Consider the following 10,586-nt stretch of genomic DNA (forward strand, 5'->3'; position numbering starts at 1 on the left):
TATCTATCTATCTATCTATTCAAGCGGCCGACAGGAGGAAGAAAGGATGTGTGTCAGAAGCAATTCAGTATTTCAATCTCTAGTTCTTCTTCTTCTTTTCTCATGAATCTTTCTCTCCTTTATTTCTTTTGAATTGCCTGTCCTTCTCTTGTTTTCACTTTCTACATGCTTGGCATGCATGCACACTGTTCATCTACCCATGTAGCTAGCTATTCGACAAGAATAAGTAGTAACGACAGATGAATGAAGGAAGGAGATCTCTGCCTGTCTAAAAGCTAAGAAGCAAATGGCTCGAAAGGATCTCCACATGATCACACCTTCTCCCTTTCTTTCTCTTCTTGTCTCTTTCTCTCTTCTTTCTACTTTCTTCTCCTTCCTAACTCCTATCTTATCTTTGCATCGCATGAACTGTCGATTCGTCCTGTCTTCATGAATGAAGAAGTAGAAGAAGATCTATCACTCTTTTCTGCTTCTTCTTCTCTTCTTCTTCTTGCTCGTGTGAAGAGACAGATTCCTTCCTTCGTATTCACTCTCCTCTCATCCAGATTTAGAAGATACCCAGCCAGCCAGCCAGGCAGCAGGGGGATTCTCTTTTTGAAGAAAGCTAGAAAGAAGAAGAAAGACTTTTCAAGTTAGAGAGAAAGAAAAGCCTGACAAAGGAAGTTAAGCAGAAGAGGAGGAAGAAAGAGAGACACGTGTCAAGCGTGTCTTTCTCTTTTCTAGATACTTTTACTCTTCTTTCTCTTGAAAGACCAACAGTGTGAGACCGAGAGCGGAAAGATCATGAATCTTCTTTTCTTGCCTCTTCATTCTCCTCTATTCTTTCGGGGTCTTTCATATCCTAGATTCGCTTCCTATTTCTCTCTCCTGCGATACTTTTTCACTCGTCCCACATATCTCATTAAATAGATAATAGACAACTCACCTTTCTCTTTCTTTCTTTCTTTCTTTCTCACTCTTTCTTTCTTTCTTTTCGGTTTGTTTTCTCTTCTATGGAAAAGACGTTTTGTATCGATATGAATGAATGAAGCCGAGAGAGGAGAAAGAAAGAAAAGAGGAGGGTTCACGAAAAGAAAGAAAGAGAGAAAGGAAAGATTTGCCTCGATCAGCTTTCTCGCCAGGATGGAATGTTTGAAAGAACGCAAAGGGCCCATCTGGCGACCCGGACTCAAAAGAAGACAGCCACAGGTAGACATGTGTCTATCTTTAATCTATCTATCTATCTTTATTCTATCCATCTATCTTTAATCTATCTATTTCTCAGCTGTACATACACCACGAGTAGATACGTTACATATGGCGATCGTAGAGTTCTTCATCTTGACATGAATGGATAGACAGTCGTTTCGTGCTTCTTCTCTGTGAAAAGGAAGCTTCCATCATAAGAAAGAAAAGAAGCATGAACACATGTAGAAGAAAAGATCTCTTTAGTCTTCTTCTTCTTCTTGAAAAGGTCGTGTCTTTCCAATTCCGAAAGGAAGAAAAATGAGACTTCTGATCTTTTTGTCTCATCCAGAGAGCAAACAGATCAATTCTCTTCCTTTTGTATATCTCGATTCTCTCATCTCTCTCAAATTGAATCCCGGCCCATTCTGTCCTTTCCTCTTCTTCTTCTTCTTCTCCTCTTTTTCCTTGTCTTTTTCGCTCTCGTTTTCTCTTCAGTTACTTCGGCGTATTTACGCTTCCAAACTTGAGACAGCCTTCGCCGAGATCAGTGTAGGGACAGCGACAAGTATTACAAGAAGAATGAAAAGAATACAGTCGACTTCTCTCTTCTCTTTACTCAACACATGAAAGCGGAAATAGGTCTTTCTGTCTCTGTTTCTTTCCTCTTCTGCTTCCTTTTCTTCTCTCTCGGGCGCTATCCTCTTTCTCATGATAGATCTTCTTTTTAATGAATGAGGCATGCTTGTCCTTTCTTTCTTTCTTTTTCTCTGGTCTATTCTGTAATCTCTCTATTTATCTATCTCCAATCTATCTATTTATTTGTCTCGGTATTTCTCTTCTCTAGATATCTATCTTATCTATCTATATAAATAGATATATCTATATGTATACTTCCTGTCCCTCTAAACTCTTCTTCACCTGCTTTTCTTTCTCACTCTTTCTTTCTCACTCTTTCTTTCTCACTCTTTCTTTCTCACTCTTTCTTTCTTGTTTTATGTATCTCTCTATCTATGTCTCTGTCTCTCTATCTGTCTATGTCTCGTTCTTTCATTCTTTCTTTCTTGGTGCGTGTATGTAGGGTAATTCTCGTTCAATTACACGGAAGGAAGGTGTAGGAGATTTAGCGCGCTATCTAGTAAGATTAAACATACTCTTTCTGTCTTTCTTTCTCTTTCTTCCCTCTTTCTTTCATTCTTGAAGCATCTTAATTTTAATCCTATTTTCGTTTCTAGCAATGCTGAAGGTGATGAGAGCGAAGAAGAATGGAATTCCAATTTCCTCTTTCTCTCATCTTTCTCTGCTTCTTTCTTTACTCTCTTGCGACGCATAGAAAGAAGAGAAGAAGAACCTTCTTCACACCCCAAATAAGCCATCCATCTTAGAAGTACTACTCCTGCTACTACTCCTACTAATACAATCCTCCTCCTACTCTAGTCACTCGATATCGAACTCCCTCTATCTATCTTTAATCTAGTCATCTACCTGCCCTTAATTCTCTCCTTCCCTTCTTTCTTTTCGCTTTCTTTCTCACTCTTTCTTTCTTTCTTTCTCTCTTTCTCACTCTTTCTTTCTTTCTTTCTTTCTTTTCTTTCTTTCTAGGGTTTATCTCCATCCGAGAAGGAGATATCTGTCTTCTTTGAGAATGTGAAGGGGGTGTGTGACTTGGCTGCGTTCCGTCGTTTCTGCTCTTTGTTGGTGCATAAAGAAGACAAAGACGACTCTTTCAGGCAATTCTTTCTTCTCTACGACCGCGCGCAGAAAGGCTGTGTGAAGAAGAAGGTGTTAAGAATGATCTACATGAATCTAGGAGAAACTTTCTCTATAGACGAATGGAATGCCTTTGAAAGAATCTTCGGCCTCTCAGACAAAAGCGAAGAAGACCTTATTCCTTATGAACCGATCATTGATAGGTAAGTCAAAAGATAAGAAAAGACCGCGCCTTCCACTCTCCTTCATTCACTCTCTCCCGAAGACATACTTAAGCCATTCATCTATATATGTATATACATATATATGTATAGTCTATATGTATATATATGTAGGTGTATCTGTCTGTCTAGTTCTCTTGAATCTCTCTGTCTGCGTGATAGTATATACGTTTCATATATGAATATAGATATATTGATAGATAGATATAGGCAGAGGTAGAGGTTTGTATAGGAGTTGATGGGTGGTCGTAGGCAGGTGTATATACACCCGCTTATCTCAAGTCTATGGTCCATCCATCACAGCTGCATTATCGATCTACCTATGCCTATCTATCTATCTATCTTTAATCTATCTATCTAGAGAGATATATAAATACGTAGATTAATTATGAACGTTGTGAATCTTTCTGAGAGATCTCTCGATCTGCGCACGTTGTCCTTTCTTTCTTTCTTTCTCCCCTCTTCTTCGTGCGTGTCTGTCTGTGTCTCTGAGAGAAAGGCAAGGAGCGTTGAACAGATTTAGATACATTATGTATACATATATATATATACATATACATATATATATATATCTATATTACCTTTATGTATCTATGTGGTAGAACTATATGTGTGTATAGTATATATACATAGAGAGACATACATAGATATAATATAAACTATCAGGTATATCAAGTTCTTCTGATGTATCGAAGCCTTCGCTTCTTAAAGAAGAAGGTTTCTACATAGGTATTTCTATCTATCTCTATCTATCTATCCTCTATGTATCTATCTCTCTTTGTTACTTTTCATCTTTCCTTCTTCATTTTCTTCCTTTTATGGTGTAGATTACTTGATCTCGATTGATCGATCGATCGATCGGCTGGCTGGTTCAGAAGCCTGAACCCTCCTCCTCCTTCTCCTTCCTCTTCTTCTTTCTCTCGTCTTCTTCTTTCTTCAAGACAGCTTGACTTCCCTTCTTCTTCTTTTCAGTTGTCTTCTTTCTTTCTCTCTCATTCTTTCTTTTGACATGCGAATGGATGAGAGTTCTGTGGTACCCCTTTTCAGTATGTATGCATAGTTTATGTACGAGTCTTCATGTGTATGCAGAGTGTATGTACGAAGAGTGTGCGTATGTGCAGTGTATGTACACTCTCATTTCTTTTTGTCTTGACTAAAAGAAGAAGAGAAAGAAGAAGGAGAAGAATCTCTTCTTTTCCTGGGGGGTGCGCGCCCGTCTTTCTCTCGTCAATCTCTCTCTCGAGCGGGAAGAAGTCCTTCTGATACAGACATTTTCTGTATGTGTATATTATTGAGTGTACTGTCTATGGAGATGCACTCTACCGACTAACTACAGAAGATTCTCTCGACTATACCGACCATGCATTCATTCTCTGTCTCTCTTTAAATGTCGATCTTTCTTCTTTCTCTTCCTCTTCTTGTGCCGAATTTCTTTTCTTTTCATGTAAGCACTTTTCCAACAAGACTTGCAGTCGATGGTCTTAAACGTCTGTCTATCTCCCTTATCGATCGATCTATTGATACATCTTCGACACTCAAAACAAGTCCTATAGATACATCAGTACATGCTGCGTCTTTCTGTAGATAATCTCTTTCTAGCACGAAAAGAAGAAGAAGATAAAGAAGAAGAAGACATAGACACACTCTCTTATGAAGAGAAAAGCTAGACGAGATCAAGGAGTAAAAAGAAGAAGATAAAGAAGAAGAATCGAGAGACTGAGCCCAGTGTAAATGCGAAAGAGCTTAGAGAAAGAAAGAGAAGGATAGGAGAAGTAAAACAGACATGACTGATGATAGAAAGAAGAAGAAAAATAAATAAATATATAAATTAAAGATAGATTAAAGATAGATTAAAGATGGATTAAAGATAGATGGCTAAAGTGGAGAACGAGAGAAGGAAGAGATAAGAAAGAAAAAGTTCATTTTCGATAGGATATGACTCATGACAGGTTCCAGTAGAACCCCCTCACCCACACATCTATCTCTCTTTCCGCTCTCTTCTCTATCTCCCCTCTTCTCCTCTCTCTCTCCGTTCTTCTTCTTCTTCTTAGTCCCTCTCATGCATTGTGTTTTACTTATCTTTCTTCTTTTCTATCTTCTTCATCTTCTCTATCTCTTTTCGACGCTTTTCTATAGCAACATGCTGAACTTCCGTTGATCCCGCAGGCCGTCATAACGAGCTCTGCTGCTTCTTCGGCATCTCTCGCGTTTTCTTCTCTCATCTTCTTCTTCTTACACTCCCTCGAGTGCATATCTTTCTCTGATAGAGCAGGACACCCTGCATGGCGAAGCAAATTCTCGACTGTAGCTTGATCTGCCGGAAGATCTTCTTCGATCACCTGCGATGAGGCTCTTTCCTGGATCTTTGGAGATTCTCCACAGCTCCCACATTTCTTCTCTTCTTCTTTTTCATGCTTCTGAAGGGGAGAAGAAGACTGTGCACGAGACAAAGAAGTTGAAGGTTGATCCATACCAGAGGGTGCTCTTCTTTCTTTCTCCTTCTTTCTCTTGTTCTTTTCCTCTTCATCTTCTTCTTCGTCTTCTTCCGCGCCTTCTGCTGCGGAGATAGAAATTAAAGGCTTCACGCACTAAAGGCAATAAAGTCAACACAACACACTCTCTCTCCTAATGCTATACATGCCTAGATCTATCTTTAATCTATCTATCTATCTTTAATCTATCTATATAGATGGAGATAGATAGATATATATGTAGATTGATGTGGTGCCACATAGATTGGTTTGTAGGTGTATCTTGTGCGGGTAGATACACATACCTTGTATACACATATATAGACACGTGTACGTATTGTATTTCCATATACATACACATACCTCTATGTGATGATATACACGTATATGTATCTTATACATATGTGTACATATATATATATATATGTACATATATATATTGAAGTATGAAGCAGATTTGATCTTTGGCCTAAGCGACTAACTATGATGTATGTGCAGGAAAATTGTGTATGGGAAATGTCGTAGTGGCTGTAAATACAAGCAAAGAGAGAGATATATAGATAGATACACAGGCACATAGAGAAGAGTGTGTACGTATTCATATATAAATCTATGTCTGTATGTCTCTACATAAGTTGAAGAGAGCCTCACTGCTCTACAGGGATAGCGTCTTTCTTGTTGCAGGTGTATATACACCCCAACTATGTAGCACTTAGAACTGAAATAAATAGGGAGAGTATCTAGACGCCTCCACCTCTAAATGGCTTTTCCTACCCAACAGACACGAAACAGACAGAAAGAAAAGAAAAGAAATGCAACGCGATTCTTCATACGAAGAGACATAGAAGAGATACAAATACACGTCTCTCCAAAGATAGACACGTAGATAGACTAGATTGACAGTCAGTTAATTAGACAGAAAGATACGGCATATATAGATATATCTATAGATAGATAGATACAGATGGATCTACACATTCAAGAAAGATATCTATCTATGTGGTTAGATAGATCGATAGATGAAATGAGGAAGAAGAAGGTGTAGAGGAGAGAAGACGTGAGAGAATGAATAGGGGAGATTGATCTTCCAAGCCAGGAGGCAAGTGTTGTCGGAGACGCACTTTAAGAAGATTCTGAAAGACCTGCGGGAATTCTGTCTCCTGTTCACTTAGCAGCAACTTCATTCGATGTCTCTGCAGAAGAGAAGAAATGAGACAGCAACACACGTGAAGAGAAAAAGAAAGAAAGAGAAAGAAAGGTAGGAGAGGAAGTGATTTGGATCTTCATGGATTTCTTCTAAATGCTAAAGATAAGTTCGAAGATGAAGCTGCATGCTTCCCTTCTTCTTTTCTTACGTGAAACACTTGAAGGGTAGGACTCGATCACTCAGTCAGTCAACGAATGAAGGGCTAGAAATGCCTGCTGCCTACCCGAAAAAGAAAGAGAACGAGAAAGAGAGAGAAAGAGAAAGAGAGAGAAAGACTTCTTTCTCTCCACGCTCACCCAAACATATATATATACATATACACATATATATGCATATATATGTCTGTGAAGGCATGCACATATACGACTCTGTTAGACACATACCTGGGGTATAGAAATACATCTATATAGTTAGGTCAAGCATATATAGAGAGATATATGGGTATATACATTTATATATATGTATGGCATGTATAGAGAGGAGACTACATCAAAGGAAGGCAACCAAAGAGAACGTGTACATGAAGTATATACACTGATATATACATATATATATACATATATATATTCATAGATAGATAGAGAGTCATATATGTATATAAAGGACTAGGTATGGATGAAGATGTGTATTCGTAGATAGCGTAACAAAACAGATAGACGTAGATGGGTAAAGATCGTTATATATATGTATAAAGAGAGATAGATAGATAAAAGAGAGTAGATAAAAGAGAGTAGATAAACTAAATAGATACATACTCCGATAGATACAGAGAGATAGATCGAGATAGGCTGAAGAAATAGAAGATGCTAATACTACTACTACTCTATTTCTTCTTTTCTTCTTGACTTATTTTACTTCTTTCGGAGCGGCAAAGCAGGCAGGGCAGTTATCGGCGATGAGGGGCAGACGGTTCGCCACAGCAAAAGCCGACGTCTCTTTCTCTCTCGTTCTTATCAATGGACGACACACACGTAAATCTCCTTTCCTTATCACGTAGTGCGCCTAAGACAAAAGAAGAGAAAAGAAGAAGAAGGAAAAGATCAACGATGGAAGGGGTGGTAGTTCTCGTCCTAGAAGTCGTAGCAGTCATAAAGATAGTCATCATAGTAACGAACATCTTCGTAGGAACCCTCTCGAGTTTGTCTTCTTCTTTTCTCTCTTTCAGCCAAGAGTCTCCCCCCTACACAGCCCCTACTCTACATACAAAGATATGATTATGTATATATATATACATATATGCATGTAGAGACTATACGAGAACAAGTCTATGACCTCAGCTCTGGATTAAAGCATATGTGCACCTGTAGATATATATACGTTTCTGTCAATATATACCTATATATATATATATGTAGGTATCTTTCTATGTATACATGTATCTATGTAGATATTTCTATGTGTATAGATTTATGTAGGAGGACGTTGGTGTGAAGTGACAAGGAGCAGAGAGTAGCCGTCCACACATAGAGAGAGAACTAGCTATAAAAAGACATGCATACAAACCGAACTATCGATAGACATAAAGTTTCCTTAGGGAGTCTAGTACGTATGAAAACGTAAAGCGTCGATAAGTACATAGAGAATCTAAGTGAGAAGTGAACGCGAGAAAAGAAGAAAGGGAAAGAAAGAGAGACAGAGAGATAGGGCAAGACAGAGTGAGGAGACGAAAAAGAAGAAAGAGAAAGAGAGAGAGATAGGTAAAGCGAGAGATGTATGAAGAGAGACATACCTTCATGGTATTAAGAGAGCCGTTGTGAAGAGCACTCATGAGAAAAGATTCGCAAATGTCATCTAAATGCTGACCCAGGACCAAAACATTATACCCATGCTACACACACCACACAAACATACATTCACCACACATCTGCCAAGAATATACTAAACAGAAAACTCAGGTGTATATACACCCAACACACACGCGATCACTATTTCTTTCCTCTTCTTTCCATTCATCCTGATACACTCGCGAAAGATCTAGGAAGTCTGTGCATGCGCATAAATCGACACGTAGCAACTCTTCTTCTTCTTGAAGGGTCTCGACGGACAGAAGAGAAAGAAAAGTGGAAAGAAGAAGAAGAAAATGAGAAGAAGAGAACAAAGAAATGAAGAAAAAACCTACATAGCGAGAAGAATCCATGATAAGATGCTTCTCTCTCTCTCCAGTTTCCTCTCCTTCCTCTCTTCTTTACTACCATCTCGATCAGCTAGCTACACAGCTAGCTATAAAACAGAAGACGCATGCAATTGTTTCACGGAGGTCGTGTCACTGTATGGGAATCGATCTTAGTGAAGGTATGGCTAGCTAAGCCGGCTTCAAGTGTATGTACACGTAGGAAGTGTAGATCTTGACTTCGATAGATAAGAAGGAGATCTCTATGCAGTTTGACGTACATGACCTGATACGAGCCTCTCTCTCCAACTAAATTTATATGCAAAGATCTCTCAGTCTTTCTTCTTCTTCTGTCAAGCGGGGGGGTCCATTCCATTCTATTCTATCTTACAGAACAAAGCGAGATGGTGGAAGAAACAACACGACTACTTATCAAAGGCTTCACTTCTTCTACAAGAAAGAAGAAGAAAGAAGAAGGAAATCGGTACCTTCTTCTTCTTCTCCCCCTTGCATTGCAATATGTCTTGATACACAAATAGACAGACAGACAGGAAGAGACAGCGAGAGAGTATGCATATATATGTGGAGGCATGCGCGATATCTTCATTCTTCCTCTACCCCCTCCTTCCCTTCCTCTCTCTCTCTGTCGACCCTCTTCAATTCATTCATTCTTTCTTTCTTCTCAGCTCTTCGGCATCTTTTTCCTTCCGTTTCAAGCTCTGTAAGAGCCTAGAGGTGCTCCTCCGTCATATATTGATAGGTGCGGTCAACGTAGCTAGCACATTCCCTCCAATCTTAACGTCTTTGGCAGAGCAGAATATCTCAGACTTGAGGTGTTGAATGCATTCGATACACATCGCCTTATATACGGAGAAAGAGACCCTCGACTTACCTTTCGCATGCATGAGTAGAGAAGACCTCTCTTCAATCTGGAGCAGAATGCGCATATCGATTGTCTTTGACCCATGTGTGTCTTTGCTAAAGCCATGATAGGCAGACGAAGGTAATGATACTTCACGCCTGTAGGAGTAAAGACACGTTGACAAAGATCGAAAGGACGAGACACTCATATATCTGCCTACACACCTATGCATGCATGCATGCACATACATACATAGTATATAGTGTATAGACACACAACTCATGAAGAAGATACCTCTTTCTCTTTGCTTATGATCCTTCCTATCTCATCTTTCTTCTTCGTCTTCTTTCTCTCTTTCTTCTTGTTTTATCTGGGGGAGAAAAGAGAATTTGAAAATGATGAAAGACGTGAGAAAAGAGAAGATGCTGAGAGCATGGGGGAGGATTAGAGCAAAAGGCCTGTCATCTTGAAGAGTGAAGAGAAGAAACAAAGCCAAAAAGTACAAGAAGATTAAAGAGATTTCTTCTTCTTTTTCTTCATCTTTCTATCTTTCTTTGTTTCATTCTTAGGCCTAGACATCTGAGAGAGTTGTAGGGAGACAAACACTAGAGAGACGGTGAGACACGAAGAAATGAAGAAGAGGAAGAAAGAAAGAAAGACAGAAAGAAGAGGAAAGTTCAAAAGACGGACCACCTTCTACTTCTTCTTCTTGTAGCTTACAAAGAAGATAGAGAGGACCCTCTTTGATACATCGCACTCCCAGGAGCAAGACATACGCTGCAGGCAGAAAGATTTCTATGCACCTAGAAATTCATACACATACGTCTCTATCTATCTATCT

General features: G+C 39.1%; 2 protein-coding genes across 2 annotated transcripts in view; one reads left to right on the forward strand and one right to left on the reverse strand.

Annotated features, from left to right (window-relative positions):
* The first annotated feature begins 37 nt into the window (after positions 1-37).
* Positions 38-4,597, forward strand: CSUI_000920 (myosin light chain mlc4). Its single transcript, XM_068061127.1, has 5 exons — positions 38-1,188; positions 1,663-1,716; positions 2,246-2,302; positions 2,767-3,077; positions 3,923-4,597. The coding sequence occupies exons 1-5, from the start codon at positions 1,021-1,023 to the stop codon at positions 3,939-3,941; spliced, it is 609 nt and encodes a 202-aa protein (XP_067926897.1). The 5' UTR covers positions 38-1,020; the 3' UTR covers positions 3,942-4,597.
* Positions 4,598-4,952: 355 nt separating this feature from the next.
* Positions 4,953-10,586, reverse strand: part of CSUI_000921 (pp-loop domain-containing protein) — a 15,151-nt gene continuing 9,517 nt past the window's right edge. Inside the window, exons 6-10 of the mRNA XM_068061128.1 lie at positions 9,776-9,903; positions 8,503-8,601; positions 7,629-7,775; positions 6,688-6,759; positions 4,953-5,683 (exon numbers count right to left, since the gene is read on the reverse strand). Of these exons, the coding sequence (XP_067926898.1) occupies positions 5,171-5,683; positions 6,688-6,759; positions 7,629-7,775; positions 8,503-8,601; positions 9,776-9,903 (959 nt within the window). The 3' untranslated portion in view covers positions 4,953-5,170. The remainder of the gene's footprint in view (positions 5,684-6,687; positions 6,760-7,628; positions 7,776-8,502; positions 8,602-9,775; positions 9,904-10,586) is intronic.

The sequence above is a fragment of the Cystoisospora suis genome (assembly GCF_002600585.1).
Source record: "Cystoisospora suis strain Wien I chromosome Unknown contig_363, whole genome shotgun sequence".
Taxonomy (NCBI): Eukaryota; Apicomplexa; class Conoidasida; order Eucoccidiorida; family Sarcocystidae; genus Cystoisospora; species Cystoisospora suis.

What these genes read in the sequence shown, in the direction of transcription:
- CSUI_000920 (XM_068061127.1), top strand. Translation starts at nt 1,021, where the DNA reads ATGAATGAAGCCGAGAGAGGAGAAAGAAAGAAAAGAGGAGGGTTCACG. An exon ending in CAGCCTTCGCCGAGATCAGT is followed by an intron (nt 1,717 to 2,245) that starts GTAGGGACAGCG and finishes GCGTGTATGTAG; the next exon opens with GGTAATTCTCGTTCAATTAC. An exon ending in GAGATTTAGCGCGCTATCTA is followed by an intron (nt 2,303 to 2,766) that starts GTAAGATTAAAC and finishes CTTTCTTTCTAG; the next exon opens with GGTTTATCTCCATCCGAGAA.